The sequence below is a fragment of the Thamnophis sirtalis genome, unplaced genomic scaffold (genome assembly GCF_051295495.1).
Source record: "Thamnophis sirtalis isolate CommonGarterSnake01/CBP01778 unplaced genomic scaffold, rThaSir2_p1.2 scaffold_3, whole genome shotgun sequence".
Taxonomy (NCBI): domain Eukaryota; kingdom Metazoa; phylum Chordata; class Lepidosauria; order Squamata; family Natricidae; genus Thamnophis; species Thamnophis sirtalis.
Window position 1 is genome coordinate 160,060,942 of NW_028261383.1, and position 18,702 is coordinate 160,079,643.

The 18,702-nt window shown below is 42.9% G+C and overlaps 1 protein-coding gene across 1 annotated transcript in view; it reads left to right on the forward strand.

Moving 5' to 3' along the window:
• Positions 1–1,059: 1,059 nt before the first annotated feature.
• Positions 1,060–18,702, forward strand: part of COXFA4L2 (cytochrome c oxidase hypoxia associated subunit FA4L2) — a 57,282-nt gene continuing 39,639 nt past the window's right edge. Inside the window, exon 1 of the mRNA XM_014061737.2 lies at positions 1,060–1,160. Coding sequence (XP_013917212.2) covers positions 1,122–1,160 — 39 coding nt within the window. The 5' untranslated portion in view covers positions 1,060–1,121. The remainder of the gene's footprint in view (positions 1,161–18,702) is intronic.

An 18,702-nucleotide genomic window follows, 5' to 3' on the forward strand; every position in this document is an offset into this window, starting at 1 on the left:
GGGATGCTGCAACGGTCATAAGTGTGAAAAATAGTCATACGACACTTTTTTCAATCCCGTTGTAACTTCAAACAGTCACTAAATGGACTGTTGTACGTTGAGGACTACCTGTATTGGAAAGGCTGGAGTAAGGTGCTAGTACAGTGTTTCTCAACCTTGGCTACTTGAAGATGTCTGGACTTCAACTCCCAGAATTCCCCAGCCAGCTGGCTGGGGAATTCTGGGAGTTGAAGTCCAGACATCTTCAAGTGGCCAAGGTTGAGAAACACTGTGCTAGTATCTCCAGAGCCATTTTGTCAGCCATCTTCATTTCCTCTCTTCAGGGTCAACGGGGCAAAAACACTGACCCCCAAAGAAGCATCTGAGAGCCTCGAGTCTCACATAGCATTATCCTCCTTCCTTCTTAACTGGCCTTCCTCTTCAGGGACAATAATATGCCCTCCTTTCCCTTGAAAACAAGGAGATTCCCAGCCCCGTCCTGACCTTCCTCGGCACATCTGAACCATCGGCAGCCAAGCAAGCCACGGTCCCAGTTTTGGCTTCTGCAGATCATAGAGCAGGAAGGGAGAGGTGGGGAAGCGGGCTACGATCAATGAAGTCCAAGGGATGAGCTCTATAATTCGTCCCCAAACGCTCGACTGAAGGATTCAAACCTTGGCTTTGGCTCAAAATAACGGGAACCCCCCACCCCCCACTCGCCTCCCCTCTCCTGGAATCCTACAAAGACCCCACCCCACCCCAAATAGACCCGGGACCCCTATTCCCGCGCACAAGCTCAAATCCGCGACTACTTCTCTCTCTGACTAGTCCGTGTGACTTTTAAAAACTTCTCTTCGCGTTTACTCGGGACGCGAGCCCCGACCCTACGACTCCCCCGTCTCTTTCGCTCGTTCGCGTCCCACCAATCTCCCTTCCTCCACCACCACCCTAAAAAAGGCGGAGGAGTTACAGGGGGACCCACCCCTCCTCCCCGTCCTGGAGGCGGGGGCAGGCGCGTCTGGGATGCGCTGGGCCGGCGGGACCAACTGTGGCAGCCTCAAAAGCCAAAGCCGTCGAGCCGAGGGGACTCCCCAAAGCCTCGCAGCGCGGCCCTAAGAAGGAAGGGCGCAACGTTGAGGAACATGACCTTTCGAATGAGGCAACTCACGCGGTTTCCAACAGTGAGTCCTTCCTTTCTCTCTCTTATCTCCCTTGTGCGGCCCTGGAGTCCTTCGTCCTGTAACTAGAAGAGTCCCTGAATCCCATTCTTCGTTCCTAATCCCTAGATTCTTAATCCTTTTCTCCTGCCCCATCAAAGCCTTCCCTTCCTTCTCCCTTCCAGTGACTTGTTGCAGGCATGAAGTTTAACAGGTGGTTCTTTCTTCTGGGAGAATGGGAGAGGGGAGGGAAAGGACCCAGTTGAGGAGAAGGATGTATAAATGCCCCAAGAGGAAGAAAAGCGGTGAAATTTCACCCATCTTAACAAGCAGATGTCTGGAACTCCCACCCACATTTCCATCCTCCTCAATTCACACAAGTTCAGGTGAGCTGTCAAATTCTTTGGTTCAGTATCTCGATCCTGGGTGTGCTTCATCGGCTTCACTGCTTCTCTTTTCAAAGGAAGGAGCCCCGTTCATAGGAAAGTTAAAGAGTCTTAAAAACTCTGATACTTTCCCCCCATGTAATAGGAGCAAAAATGGAATTATAAAGCTAAATAATACATCCCCAGTATAATATTCCTTCCCTAGTTATTACTTTTAAATAACCGTATATAAAAACATTCTCTTCTATTTTTTTTCTGTCGTTTTTGATGTGTTTTGTCTTTGCTTGCTCTCTTTTTAAAAAAAAGTTCATAATGAGGCAAAAGTGGAATTGTTCCACAATGTCTTACAATCAGGAGCACAATTAATCACTTTTTCTGGGAGCACTGAATCATGTTAGGAAATGACATGGCTTTTTATTATTGCTTTATAATATTGTAATAAGGGACGCGGGGGCTCAGTGGCTAAGACACTGAGCTTGTTGATCAGAAGGGTCAGCAGTTTGGCGGTTCAAATCCCTAGTGCTGCATAACGGTGTGAGTTCCTGTTATTTGTCCCAGCTTCTGCCAGTTCGAAAGCATATAAAAGTGCAAGTTAGAAAAATAGGAACCACCTTTGGTGGAAGGTAACAGTGTTCCGTACACCTTCAGCATTTAGTCATGTTGGCCACAGGACCATGGAAACGTCTTCGAACAGCGCTGGCTCTTCAGCTTTGAAGTGGTGATGAGTACTGCCCCCTAGAGTCGAGAACGACTAGCACATATGTGCGAGGGAACCTTTATCTTTTTTAATATTGTAATTAATATTTTCATCCTTAAAAAGAATCCGAAGGCAGGATAGTTCCATTTCTTGCCTATCCAAATTTTTCTTGGTGGGAACATTACAGAGATATTCTCACACATGATTTTGACAATTAGACTATACATATAAATGGTATTACGATAGAGAACATATAAATAACAGCCATTATTTTTTTATTTATTGTTTGTTTGTTTGCCAGATCACAAACCTTATGACAACATAATGTTTTTGTCGTGGATGTTAAAATTAGCATGCATATGAATGCAGTTCTGCCCATTTTATTATATAGAAGTGAAAGCTTGGTGTGTCAGGTAAAGCACAGAAGTTGAATCTAGTGGGAATGAGATATTTAAGACTTGCATGTGTTAGCAACAAGGGGAAATGGGACCAAAAATGAATGGGTGATGAATAGTAGCAGATTGAATGTGAGTGTGAGTGACTGGTGCAAAAGAAGCAACATGAAAGAACTCTTAAGGCTAAAATGTGACCTTCTTGACTTTCCTTAAATTCAAGATAATGCAACAAGAAATTATTCTGAGAAAATTAATAGTCACGTTTTTCCTTCAAAATATATTTAATAATAAGGAATGGAATGGAATAGAATTCTCTTTATTGGCCAAGTGTAATTAGACACACAAGGAATCTGAAATCAACATTCTCAAAAAGACGGTAAACAGAAAGAATATGTGCTTGTGTCACATGTGTCTAAAGTATAGATGTGGGTAATTGTGTGGAACAAAGTGTATAGAATCAGAGAGGTGGCATGAAATAAAGTACATGAGTTCTGTGGAGTAATTATACAAAGGCAAGCTGGCCATATAGAAACACCTTAACCAAATCTAGACCTCTGACATATTTTTCTAATACACTGTACATTTTCTAATTCCTTTGCAGAAGGTCAGAGGTGGGGAACTTAAGGTTCTCCAGATGTTGTTGGACTACAACTCCAATAATCTCAGATGACTGAAAATGTATTTAGTGTAATGGGAACTTGCAGGCTGAATATGATGGTCTTTCTCATTTAATGTCCTTTGTGCTGTTAGAGCCATAACACAGTGTGTTTCCTTTTTCACAGTAATAGTATAGTATATGAAACCAGCTATTGTAGCTAATTCAATGATTTGGAGGGGAGTGCTCAGAAAGTTAACTACCTTAGGCCAAAAACTAACTTAAACCAAGCCAATTAAGTATTTAGTAAATTGATTATTGGGTATGTATCTACTGTTCCTCTTCAGACACGTTCAAAGCTGCAAAGCTATTTTAAGGATCTTTGGGATCTGCAACCAATGCTTAGGACTCCATGGCCCTCTGGCCTCAAACATCATGCAGTTTGCCATAAATTCTAATTCTCCCTGCTCAAACTTCCTACTCTTTGCTCGAATCTTGGTCCAGGTCCATGTAAATAAAAATATAAATATAAAGAGGAAGTGGCCTGCCTTTGTCATCTTCTGAAATTGACTTCCCAGTCTAACCAACCTCCCTGGGATAATAGCCTATGTATTGCTCCAAGAGGTGCTACCAGGAAGGAAAAAAGGTAGCAAGTAACATTTGGCTCTTTTTCCTTTCCTGACTTTTCAAGTGGCAGATCTGCAAAAAGACAGAGAAGGGTGAGAACATTGGCATCCCTAGTTTCTGTATCCAAAACCTTCCACTGGACACCTTTCTAGGATTTTGTGAGAAAGAACCTCCTTTAAGGGATGCAGTGGCTCAGTAGTTAAGACACTGAACTTGTCTATCAGAAAGGTCAGCAGTTCAGGGGTTCAAATCCCTAGCGCCACGTAACAGAGTGAGCTCCTGTTACTTGTCCCAGCTTCGACCAACCTAGCAATTCGAAAGCATGTAAAAAATGCAAGTAGAAAAATAGGAACCATGTTTGATGGGAAGGTAACAGCATTTTGTGCACCTTCGGCATTTAGTCATGCCGGCCACATGACCATGGAGACATCTTCGGACAGTGCTGGCTCTTCGGCTTTGAAATGGAGATGAGCACCGCCCTCTAGAGTCAGGAACGACTAGCACATATGTGTGAGGGGAACCTTTATCTTTAACCACCTTTTGTTACTGGATTTCATGTTGATTCAAAGGACAGTACTATTCATCCTGTCCCTTAAGTATAACTTAGAAGGATTCAGAACAGCTGCTAATTTTCTCTGTGTCTTTCCAAAGACTATTTAATTATTTTCTTATTTGATAGCCCAAATCTTAGAACTCTTTGCTGCCTGCCTCCACCTGGATGGAAAGCTTGTGTATATTTAATGCTGTGTACTTTGTTCCCTAACCCTAGACATCTGCAGCTGGCGTGCACACACAATTGGCAAGAGGGGAGATTTGATGTGTTATTTACCTTGTTATATCTGATGCCTCTAAGGGGTTTTACTACACTCCAGAAATAAATCAACACACAGCAGGTTTTTAGCCTCCCGCTCACACACACCAGCCTTTCCACTTTAAAAACCAGCTTAAGGTTTTAAGGATTTTTTTTTAATATGTTCCCAATGTTTTGTCATCTAACTGATCCACAGCCCTATCTCATTTTCAGGATTTCAGTGACAGAATGGAAAACGAACAATCCACTCCCCCCATTTTTCCATCCCTCAAAACGATTGTCTCCTTTTCCATCAAAAATTCATGACAGGGATTTTGTTTATAAAAATGAATAAACCCTAATAAATTATATATGCCTCTGAGGCCTTGATATAAATACAATTTCTCTTCTCATGGGCTAAAGAAAAAAGAATGAAAATGGCCCTATTTAATACATGCAAATATGCACAAACACATAACGCAAACAGCTTTTTTTTCATTCCCTGCAAAGTGGATATTGAATACACGAATAACGGATTTTTCTTCAAGGGTCCTTTCCCACCCATTCCCATCATAGATTTTTTTTTACTTCAGCCTATCTGAGGAGAAATCTTTGTTCAAACATTGGTCCTTGACTTTGAAACCCCTGCCTCCAAAACAGACTATCCTTTTCCACAAATTAAATTGCAATTAAATTACAATATCAGAATTCAGCACTGGGAAGACCATTCTGTCACTGCTGCAGAGAACAGCCTATTTTATTCTCAATACCCTGTGCATATAGAGGACCAACATGTTGAGAGAAGAATTTAAGTTCTCGCTGATACATTAATTTTCTCTGTTGAAGAAGGACTTCTTCCCTTTATGAGAAGCAGTTGTGTGTGTAACTAAGAAAATGTCTCTGTGTGTTTGTGTAAAACACCCTGAGCACAATTTCAAAGAGGCACGGTTTTGTCATCTGCTACATCAACAGAAGAAAAGCAAGAGGTTCTGACACCCTACCATTGGGCATCCTGTTCAAGACTTAGCCAACTGTCAGGGCTTAAAGCAGCGGGAATGGAAGTAATAGGAAGTATAGCAATAGCATTTACACTTATATACCACTTCACAGTGCTTTACAGTTCTGTAAGCAGTTTTCAGAGTCAGCGAATTGCCCCCAATAATCTGGGTCCTCATTTTACCGACCTCGGAAGAATGGAAGGCTGAGTCAACCTTGAGCCAAATTGCAGGCAGCCAGCAATCAGCAGAGGTATCCTTCAATACTACACTCTAACCACTGTGCCACCAAGGCTCTCATACAGGATGTAGGAAGCTGATAAAGGCAATCCTTGGTTACACTTCCCAACAATAATAAGGCCCTATAGCTTTCCCTCTTTAATTTGGCCCAACATTAGCATAACAGAGGAAAAATAATGTGATGTAGGAGTTCCTTGGAATGGCAGGAAGGGAGAGAGGGAGGGAGGGAGGGAGAGAGGGAGGGAGGGGCCAATTACAATAAATTGGGGTTTTGAATGGAGGGTAGACGTGTACTAAAACATTTGCTTTGGTTGCAACTTTATATTATTTTCAGGACCTTGGATAGAGTTTGCCCCTCTCAGTGCCCTATCCTTCCTCTTTCCCCAGTGACATTCCTCTCCCATTTAATCATTTGCACCTCTTGCTCTAGGATCCATAGCCTTACTGTTTTCTTTTCTGGAGTTCACTAGAGTATGGCTACAGCCTAGGAAACTGTCCAGTCTCTTCTAATGATGTTTATGTTTAAATAATGTGGCATCCCACCTGACAGATATAATTCAAGGAAATGGTTTAAGTAATGGCAAGCTTTGATACTGCTCCTTCTGAATACCAGCTGGGTCTTTTTGCTTGCTTGTTTAAGCCAATGTATTATCTTCTGGTTCAAAGGTTAATACATCGTGAAGACTAGGCAAGATGAGACAAGGAACCTTGTGGTCCTATCTAATGTTAGCCAAATAGGTGTTAGTAAGGCAGACCAAATGATCTAGAAGGGGTAGCCATCCTTGTTTCCAAGGGTTTCGTGGCTTTTTTTCAGCATCCTCTTCAGGATTTTGCCTTTAAGGGCATAGAGCTTTTTCTGAAAGGTTAGGATAAAGGCAGAAGTTCTGTTTGTATACCAGCTGCTCTGTTGCCTAGGGACATCTTGGCTAAATTGATTCAGAGCCTTTCAGGGGCTACCAGAGCTTTGATCTGTTGTTCAAAACGCAGACATATTTCAACAGCATGGCAGAAGGGTTGGGATAGAAGCAATGTGCTTTAGAACAACAGTCCCCAACCTTTTTGGCACCAAGCACTAGTGTTGGAAGAAAAATTGTCTTCCAAGGATTGGGAGTGGATGGTTTCATGCACAACCTACGTACATCTTGTGCATAGCCAGGTAAAGCTTTGCTGGGCCATACAAGGGACTCACTTGTCAATTATGGGGCCCAATTCCTAACAGGTCATGGAGTGGTACTGGTCCATGCCCCAGAGGTCAGGGACCCCCTACTCTAGAAGATTCATAGGAAGACAAGCTGAGTTTGGATTCCAGATAACAGATATTTGAGAAATTTGATTATTCATATAGCTTTAAAAATAAGTAATTGCAATGTACTCTTTATGAAATAGCCATTGAAAATCCACACACAGCAACTAGTAACCAATTTTGCATTGATTCCTGAGCCTATTGTATTAATTGTAAAAAACAAACAAACATAACCCCCTATCTCTTCAACCATTTAGTCCAACAAGATTGAATGAAACTCAGAATGCTTTTATTTGTCATTTGGGACATTGTTTGCACCATTCTGGATTCAGTAAGCAAAAGAGCTTCAGAAAATTCAGGGGATGGTGCTTTATATTACTAAGTTATGCCCAAATGTTGTCTCTAGAATATCCTAGAGCAAAATTTTGCATGCAGCATTTTGGAATGAGTAGCAGGTACTGGTATCTGAGGACAGGTCAAGAACAAAAAATGGAAAAGAGGCTAATGGGGGGGGGGGAGAGAGAGAAATGACTACTATTTCTTTCACAGCCAAAAATGATCCATACACATTTCACTTCATCAGATAGGCCCATCCCTATCTCCAAGGTACCCCAAATTTCCACGTAATTTTATGCCAAACGTTCTCACTTGAGATCTTTTAAATTCCATGGTTTAATTACAGAACATCTGTTTAACATGCAGTCAATTTTGGCAATACTGCGGAAGAGAAGCTAGTGAGTTCTGCCATTCTGCACAGCACTAGCAAAGTTTTAAAAAGGCATTCTTGAATTCCTACCCACCCCCCAAGAAACTAAAAAATTGGGAAGGGTCATGTTTACCTGAAAAAGGTGCCAGAAAATAAGGGGATTCGTCCTGAAAAAGAGGGGTGCTTGGAAATCACACAAATGGTTAATTGAAAGCATCTTTCTTTCTTTCTTTTTTAACTGAGGCAAATGGGGCAATGTAGGCTGCTGAAGAGATTCCTGACACACCATCCATTATCTATCATCAGCTGTTTTTGCACCATCCGTGCAAATCAGCATTTTCACCTTGCAACAGCTTCTCCTGCTGTTGTGTGGTCGCACTTCCTAGGGTGCCCAACTGCCTCAGCCTGCGATTAATGCCAACTCCACATCAAATCCCTACCAAGCCAAGTCCCCAAATATATTTAAAATCCCACCAAATTACAAGCTCAGAATTCTGCTGGCAGAAAAGAAATAGAGTAGAAAATAGCCATCTCGATAAAATGAAGCTAGAAAAGAGGGGCTGCTATATAATTTGGTGGCTGTTGATTTTGAGGGCTTCCAACATTGTATCTAGCAAGGGAGAGAAAAGTCTCACCATCTAGACTCACCAAGATGGAAGTCAGAGTTATAGTTTACCTTCCATCCTTTGTATCCATCATTGCTTGGATTGTTTCACAACGTTGTCCCCATTCTCTTAATAGGATAAGAGTAACTGCCTTACTCCAAGCTACACCAGTATCCACCTACTCCAGGGTTGAGGGTGTGTGTGTGTGCTGATAACTAGTGACTGTGGCTAGTTACAGACACAGTTTCTTTTTCTCATCCATGATTTGTCTTTGATCATCATCCTAATGGCTGCCATTGTAACTTCTGGCACATATAATAATAGAAGTGGGAAGGGTTAGGAAAAATCTCAGCTTCCTTGAAGACTCCGGAAGGCTAAAATCGGCCCTACGAGCAAACCAGAAATACGTTCCTGAATTTCCGGTTTGCCCATAGGGCCGGTTTTTCGCATTCCAGAGGCTTCAAGGAAGCCTCCCGGGAATGGAAAATGGTCTCAAAACAAGGCTGAAGTCAGCTGTCCAGCACGCACATACGCACTGGCTATTTGACAGGGCAATGCCTCACGTGCCCTGACAAATGGCTCTGCATGCCACCTGTGGCACGCGTGCCATAGGTTCGCCATCACATATATAGGGTTTCCTACCTGAGCAGGGGGCTGGACTAGAAGACCTCCAAGGTCCCTTCAAACTCAATTCTGATTCTGATTCAATACAATGGCACGGTTTTCTCCATTATCAGCGATGGTAATGCCCTGCACTGCTGCTCCCACCACTACCGCCCAACCTGATGACAATTCCCCAATTCACGAACTACTAACCCAGACAAACAAGCTAGCAGTAAACAGCAGCCTAATCAAGGAACCACCAAGAACACTCCCACCAACACTGACGGGGCAAGCCACTTGTATCTAAACCAAAGCAAACCCCACTCCCTTCTAGTATTGATGATGTTACCTAGTTGGGTTATGAAACATCTGAGGGGGCGAACTCAGAGAGCACCTAGGACTCCATTGATGACATTGTCTAAGATATCATCCAATGGTGAGTTTCAAAAATTGTTCGAACCTACTATGTGGGTGTGGCCTCCTTTGTGGGAGTGGCTTGCCGCCCATGTGACCGGATATGAAGATGCCAACGACACTTGTCAGAACCACCTTAAATTACCTCACACACAGCACTGGCATGCATAAGAATATGATGTAAACTTGTTTTTTTAAAGGCATCTTTGGTTTGCATTAAAACAACTTCAACACACGCAATGTTCTGATTTCACCACAAACGCAGTAGTCATCCTTACCTTTCACAGAGGCACTGAGTTTTATAAATATGAGCATGATAGTGTAGAATAATCATATCCAAGGACCAGTGGTGGGTTTCAAAAAAATTTGGAACCTCTTCTGTAGGTGTGGCCTGCTTTCCGGGTCCACTGGTGGAACCTCTTCTAACCGGTTTGGTAGATTTGACGAACCGGTTCTACCAAATAGGTGCGAACTGGTAGGAACCCACCTCTGATATCATCCCACACCATGTCCTAAATAATAATGTTTCCTATAAATGGCCAATTGGTGGTTGGTTCCCTTTAGTGTCCTAGAAGCAAACTTTTAGGTTCCTTTAGGGCAGCAAATCAGTCTATTAATTTATAATGAATATAATTTATATTTATGTAATTTACAGTATTAATTAAGCAGCCTTCATGTTTCACTAGCTTACGCTCTTTGGTTTCAAGATGCTTTCCAGATCTGCAGTTCAAGGGAATTGTGATGAAGGGGGAGGGGATATCCATTCGCCTCCGTCCTAGGGAACAAGCAAATGTTGTGGGAGAGAGGCCAAAAGCAAAGCAAAACAAAAGCTCCTTCTTTGCTCTGTATGGTTTCCACCGCTGCTGCCATAAAGCCACGAGAGCCTCCTTCCAGGTAACAGCTTTAGTTAGTTAATTCATATGTTTATTCCCAGCGACTCAACCATCCTCAGATGTTTCCCCAGTATTAATAACCCAGAAGATGCCAGCAGCAGATGGTGAAATACGTCTGTAAACCCTGATGCTCCACAGAGGTGCCAGCAGTTCCTGGGACTGTGGCGTCATTCTTGATTATCCGGTGTATTGTGGCTAGCGGCCACTGCCAGGTCTACCTGGCACAGGGCCGACGCACAGTGCAAAGAAGAAAAATGAGCATCTCCCAATAACTTTAACCTTCTGAATACACTCAACATCTGCCGAAACTAGGGTATGCCAAACTACGTTAATTCAGGAAGATGGTGCCCGAAAGCGAGCATGTAAGTGTTTAAAAAGAACCAGAAATGGATGGGAGGCTGTACACTAAAAAACCCATTGGTTCTTCAAGGGTAGACTGCTTATTCTGGATTTTCTACTTCACTCTTCCCCTGTAGAAAAATGAGGTCCACGTTTTTTATTGTATTTTTAACTATATCACTTTCACTATAGATGATAGATGATAGATAGATAGATAGATAGATAGATAGATAGATAGATAGATAGATAGATGATAGATAGATAGATAGATAGATAGATAGATAGATAGATAGATGATAGATAGATAGATAGATAGATAGATAGATAATAGGTAGGTAGGTAGGTAGGTAGGTAGATGTAGGTAGGTGATAGATAGATAGATGATAGATGATAGATAGATAGATAGATAGATAGATAGATAGATAGATAGATGATTGATAGATAGATAGATGATAGATAGATAGATAGATAGATAGATAGATAGATAGATAGATGATAGATAGATAGATAGATAGATAGATAGATAGATAGATAGATAGATAATAGGTAGGTAGGTAGGTAGGTAGGTAGGTAGGTAGGTAGGTAGGTAGGTAGGTAGGTAGATGTAGGTAGGTGATAGATAGATAGATAGATAGATAGATAGATAGATAGATAGATAGATAGATAGATAGATAGATAGATAGATAGATGATAGATAGATGATAGATGATAGATAGATAGATAGATGATAGATAGATGATAGATAGATGATAGATAGATAGATAGACAGACAGACAGACAGACAGACAGACAGATAGATAGATAGATATGGACGGACGGACAGATGTTAAATAGATATAGATAACCTTTATTGTGATTTTTACTGGGCACACTAGCATACCTTAAAAATGAAATTCTGTTGCCTGCTCTCAAAAGTGTATATATAATATATACATAACACACATACAATTGCTATATATATATATATATATATATATATATATATATATATATATATATATATATATATATATATATATATATATATATATATATATATGTATGTACTATACATACATACATACATACACACACACACAAACAGTATATATACAGTATATATACAGTATGATTACACACACACACACACAAACACATATATTTTGCTTCTCATCCAAGAAGCTTCTGAAGAACTGAAGTGCATATATACTCTGTGTGTGTGTGTGTGTGTGTATACACATACATACGCGCGCACACACACACACACACACACACACACACACACACAAAGGGAAGAGAACTTGTGGCTTGAGATGAGAACTTGAGGTTAATACAATGACATTGTCCACCTTATTCATGTTTGAAACCTGACAGTATTTGCTCTCATTTTACAAAATGTGGGAATTCTATGTCTATGAAGATCCTCTGAGTGGGAAACCGAGAAGAAAACAATCTTTGCATTTTTGTAAAATTACAGTCCCCTCCATTTTTCTGAGCAAAATATTCAGGGCAAGTAGCCATAGCCTCATTCTATATGTTTCCACATCTGCTTGTAATTCTTGTTGGAAGGAGACGGGTGTATGTATGTTTGTGCACCTGCACGTAGGCTTGTATGTTTGGTATAAGAAAAGAAAAATGGTTAGTATATTCAGGTGTGGACTCAATTATATAAACTGTAACAATGTGCAGCCAACTAATTTTAATCATAATTCATGTAATTGGATGGAGAGGGAGCTGTTTTGTTCTTCTCTGTAATGTGGCTTTTAGAGACTGCATACTTTTGCATATTTATTGCAAAGGGGAAAGTTTCTAGGATGGGTTTTAATCTAAGCCCACAAGTTGGGAAGCTGGACATTGCATACTTTTTCCCCACTGTGTTTTCCACTTTTTTTCTGTTTATACCTTTTTGAAGGGGATTAAATACAAGCTCAATTTCTTTTTGGGTAAATAGCTGCCAACCGATCATTGATTAATTTGTGAGGTTTGCCACTTTCTTAACACATGTTTTCAGTGACTACTGGTTAAGTATTTTGGTTCATGTAATGGATTGCATGGCATATTTTTAAAAACACATGGGGGTGGAGAGAGAGAGAGGGAGGGTGGGAAGGGGAGAAAGAGAGAGAGAGAAAGAGGGAGGGAGAAGGAGAGCAAGAAAGAGAGAGGAGGGAGACGGAGAGAAAGTGAGGGAGAGTGGAGAGAGAGAAAGATGGAGGGAGAGGGAGAGAGAGGGAGGGGGAGAAAGAGGGAGAGAGGAGGAGAGAGAAAGAGGGAGGGAGAGTGGGAGGGAAGTAGGGAAGGGGAGAAAGAAAGAGAAAGAGGGAGGACGAGAGAGAGAAAGAGAGAGGGAGGGAGAGTGGGAGTGAGGGAGAGAAAGGGAGGGAGGAGAGAAAGAGGGAGGGAGGGGGAAGAGAGGGAGGGAGGGGGAGAAAGAAAGAGGGAAAGAGGAAAGAGAAAGAGAGGGAGGGGGAGTGGGAGGGAAGAGGAGGGGAGAGAGAAAGAGAATGTGAGGGGAGAGAGAAAAAGCAGGTGAGATGGAGGGAGGGAGATAAAGTGGGGGAGGGAGAAAGATAGAAGCAGGGGAGAGAGAGAGGGAGGAAAGGTGGAGAAAGAAAGAAAAAGGGAGGGAAAGAGAAGAGGGAGGAAGAGGGAGGGGGAAGAGAGGGATGGAGAGGGAGAAAGAGGGAGAGAGGAGGAGAGAGGGAGAGTGGGAGGGAAGGAAGAAGGGGGAGAGAGAAAGAGAAAGTGAGGGAGGAGGAGAGAGAAAAAGAAGGCGAGAGGGAGGGAGAAAGAGGGCGGGAGGAGGAGAGAAAGAGAGGGTGGGAGAGGGAGAAACCATTTTGTAACAAAAGCCCACTCTGTACCATATTCTGCACCAATTTCTGCAACCAAAGATTTTAAAAAATCCACATCTCCTCCAAGGAAGGGCTAAAAGTGGCTACCAAATGATGTGTTCTTTCTGCGAATGAGAAATAATTCTGGGTGCCATCACACAGACATCTGTGATCCAATGATGGGCACCCGTCTACCGCTGTTTACAGTATTTGCAGAGTGAGCTTTGGTAATCTGCAGATTATTTGAGTTCTAAATAAGCAGCTATGCCTTGAAGGTGTTTATTTTGTTTCCCTCCTTTTCTTTATGGGGCACCTCTTAATTGTTTCCAGGAACTATTCAAACCGTTCAATTTCTTTCGCCCTAAGGACCCCAAGAGAGTTTTCAGTCTCTGTCCTGCTTGCAAGCAGTCTATAATCATCTTCCCCAATAAGGAAGCCCATTAATTTCTCCTCTCGTTGCCTTATTCGGGGGTCCATCCTGATTTTCTGGGCTAGGCAACGATTTGCTTTGTTCTTATGGCAACTGTTAGGATTATATACATCTGGCTAGAGGGCAGGGGTGGTGCCAGAAAGTTCATTATACTCCAAACACCTACTTGGCCAGGAAGGGCCAGTGCAATTTAGTAAAGGTCAAGTAGCTGCTGTATCTGTTCGAATTGAGGCTTTCCACTGCCGTCCTCTTGAGGATTCATAGAGTAGGCTGGGTAGGAAATGACCTTGGAATTGGATACAAAAAGCTTTTGGCATTCAGGGTTACTTCGTTAAACAGGGACGGAGCCGGGGACCAAGAGTCAAGCAAATATTAGCATTCCGGTAGGTCTTGGGGGATGGGGCTCTTTTTGAGCTGTATGCATCGATTGCAGAAAGTGGGAGAAAAGAGATGCAGGAAACAACTCTGTTGGCCAACGGAGAAGTAGAGTCCATACAGTACAGCAAGAGGGTTGTTATATGGTTGGAAAAGAAACCACATTTTTCAAGACAGAGCACTTGCCATCCTCCAGGTGTGTAGGGTTAAGAGCCGTGGTGGTACAGCGGTTAGAATGCAGTACTGCAGGCTACTTCTGCTGACTGCCGACTGCCAGTGGTTCGATTCTTACTGGCTCAAGGTTGACTCAGTCTTCCATCCTTCCGAGGGTGGTAAAATGAAGAACTAGACTGCTGGGGGCAATAGGCTGACTGTAAACCACTTAGAGAGGGCTGTGAAGCACTGTGAAGCAGTATACAGGTAGTCCTCGACTTACAACAGTTTTATGGACCCAGATTGTTGGGGGCAATATGCTGACTCTCTGTAAACCGCTTAGAGAGGGCTGAAAGCCCTATGAAGCGGTATATAAGTCTACTGCTATTGCTATTGTGACCATTCAAACTTACAACGGCACTGGAAAAAGTGACTTATGATCGTTTTTTCACACTTACGACCATGGCAACATCCCCATGCTCATGTGATCAAAATTCAGCCGCTTGGCAAATGGTTTGTATTTATGATGGTTGGAGTGTCCTTGGAGTGTCACGTGATCAGCATTTGCGATCTTCTGACAGGCAAAGTCAACGGGGAATCCGGATTCACTTAACAACCGTGTTACTAACTTAACAAATGGAATGATTCACTTAACAACGGTGGCAAGAAAAGTTGTTAAGATGGGGAAAACTCACTTAACAAATGTTTCACTTAGCAACATAATTTTGGGCTCAATTGTCATCGTAACTCAAGGACTACCTGTATAGGTCTAAGTGCTAATGCTATCGCTATGTTGGCATCTCAACCAGAGGTGGTATTCAGCAGGTTCTGACCAGTTCTGGAGAACCAGGAGCGCAAATTTTTAGTAGTTCGGAGAACCGGTAAACAGCACCTCTGACTGGCCCCGCTCCCATCTATTCTTTGACTCCCGAGTCCCAGCGGATCGGGAGGAAATGGGGATTTTGCAGTAACCTTCCCCTGCCACGCCTGCCACGCCCACCAAGTCACACCCACCAAACCACACCACACCCACAGAACCAGTAGTAAAAAATACTGAATCCCACCACTGATCTCAATACACAGCATTGCAACCAGTGCTGTCTAGGAATTCTGAAAGAGAAGATTCCCACACAGATTGATTCTCTGGGAAAACTTTGTCAGGCGCTTTTCAGTTTCACTAGTATTTCTATTCAGATCACACTGTCTAAGTTTTGGAAATACTACCCAAACCAGCAAAACCTAGGCATCAAAAATAAAAGAGGAATGAGCTATATACCAGGAACTGATCCTTTCTTTAGCGCACCCTAGTAGTAGTCGTACAGCATTCTGTACTGCAGATCAAAAGTTCTACCTTCGGGCAGACCTAAATGGAATGGATGAAGCTAGACTGCTTGTTTGGACCATTGAATAGTGCCACAGGGAACGTCCCTCTGCCTTTCTGGAAAGGAATGGATCTCGCCACTTACTTTAAAGCGCTGGAGAGATCAAGAAAAAAAAAAAGAAATAGACTGAGGCCTAGAATAAGTTCCTGAGGCTGGAATAAAGAAGAAGACTGTGATCAAGAATTGATATAAATCTTAATAAATAGTAGATGGTCTGCCACAGGCCATTCTGATGACCAAGGCCGGATGCAGACTTTAAAACATTTCTCTGGAAATTGTGACTGTATTCTTTGAAGCAAAACAACGGCACTGACTATAAGGCTGAGAATACACGGCTGGATATGCAGCTCACAACTCCATGTCAGTCCCCAGCTCCATTTTTGCAACCTCTGGCACCCCTCTAATATTACAGTGTTGAATCGTAGCAACTAAACACCAATTTCAGCATCTTTTGCCATACAGTGAGAAGAATGAGAATAGATGCATTAAACTATAATCTGTCCAGTTGAGATGGATACCCCAAATTTCATTCCCCAGACCAAAAAAAAAAAAAGGTGAAAAGTTCAGCCTTGCCACTTCATCTAACTCACTGCATCATCAGCTATGCTTCCTGCAGCCCCCAGGAGCCATTTTCCTTTTAAAGGAAAGAGATAAACCATCCCCGGGGGGGGGGGGGAGTTTGCTTACACCTGGGTGCTCTAACCTTCAGGGCCATCTTAACAGCAATACGGGCCCCAGGCAAAGTGGGGTACTGGGGCCCCTACGATAACTACTCAGAGGAATAAAAATGTAAATGGTTGATAAAATTAAACATATATTTTGCATGCTAGTATTAATTTAAAAAATGCAGTAAAATGTAATAAATAGGTTGCTGTATTGATATGATACAAGGTGCATTGAAGGGCTAACATCAGGGGTGGGTTTCAACCGGTTCGCGGTGATCCCCGCGAACCGGTTGGTCGGCGAACCCGGAAGTAAGTACTGTATATACTCAAGTATAAGCCTAGTTTTTCAGCCCACTTTTTGGGCTGAAAAAAGCCGCCTCGGCTTATACTCGAGTCAGTGAAAAATTTGCCCGAAATGGAGGAGAAAAAGGGGCGGGGCCATGCCGCTGGGTGACACTCGTGAATGGCCCGGTGCCCCTGTGAGTTTCCCCTCCCTCTGTGTCAGTTTGCCGCGCAGCGCGCACCGCACCATCCCCCCTCCTCACGTTCTAATGTAATGCAGGGCTGTCTTACGATTCCCCTTCCTCCCCCTCCTGCCGCTCCCCTTCCTCCCCCTCCTGCCACAACGATGTCCCACCTCCTCCTTGTTATGGCAAGCAGCCACATAGCAATGTCCCACCTCCTCTGGTACAGTGATCCAATGATAGGAATCACTGTGCTGTGTGTCATAGGAGGCGGGACATCGCTCCCGCGGCTGCACGGGACATCATCATCACAGCGGGACATCAGCATCATGAGGTGAGTGAAGTATTTCATTGAATACACCGCTAGTTTACTGTTTTTCTTTGAAATAAATATTCAAAAACATTATTGGTATCTATTTTTATTTTTTAAATTTACCGGTAGCTGCTGCATTTCCCACCCTAGGCTTATACTCGAGTCAATAACTTTTCCAGTTTTTTGTGGTAAAATTAGGTGCCTCGGCTTATATTCGGGTCGGCCTATACTCGAGTATATACGGTAACTTCCGGGAACAGCGAAGGGCCCACCCGCCCGCGCTCTTTACCGGTCTTTGAAGGCTTCTGCACTTCCATGCAGGCGCATGGCACATACAGCGCCTGCACGATTCTACGTGAGCAGCTGGATGGCACATACAGCGCCTGCGCGATTCTCCGCAAGCAGCTGGAGCATCGCGCAGGTGCTAAGATGCATGCGTGAACTGTGCGCGTGCATGAGGATGCTGCCGGCCCCATTCCAACCGAACCGGTTGGAACGGGATTAGCAACCCACCACTGGTTAACAAACACAGATTTGTATGGGGCCTCTATGCTTGTGGGTGCCACGGGCAAGTGCCCATCAGGCCCATGCCTCATCCAGAATATTAGTCCCTTCCATCAACCCTACAAAAAGCTAAGCTATGAAAAGGGGGAGGAGATGTTAAGGGAAAAGTAGCTTTAGAGCACTCTTTCGCATTATTTGAGAATATGCCTAGCAAAAATCCATACTCCACATATGCTTACAATCCTGATGTGCAAAGTGGATATAGATTGTCTGTTTCTCTCATAATATTAGAAAGCGAGCTAAACCTACGAATAGATTGATAGCAAATTCAGGACCAAGTAGAAATACTTTATTTCACACGCTAACAGCATGTGGAACACAAGGAACTCTGTGTCTCTGTCTGCTGATCCCATCTATTCTTCTTAACTATCTCAACCACCGCCTCCATGTCGGGAGAGCTAAGATTTGACCGCGCGTTACCAATTTTCCTTCTAGCCAGCCTTTGCACGCATAAACTTTTGACACTAGAAATAATCAGAAAAATGAATTGTCATTCTATAAAATTCTGTAACTCGAAACACTCTCAGAGCATATAACACCTTAACAAAGGCTACCAAGAGGGATTTCTTGTGCGCAAAATTTCAGATTTGTTACTATTTAACCCTTCATTCTACAGTATTTGGTTCCTTGTTTATAATACAGGTAGTCCCCAATTTGTAAGCACAACGGTGCCCAAAATATATGTTGTTCAGTAAGGCACTTGTTGAGTGAGTTTTGTCCCATTATATGACCTTTCTTACCACTGCTGTTAGGTGAATCACTGCAGCTGATTAATAAGTAACCCAGTGATTAAGTGAATCTGGCTTCCCCATTGACTTTACTCATCAGAAGGTCACAAAAGATCATCACAGGTTCTTGGGACACTTGGTCATAAATATGAAT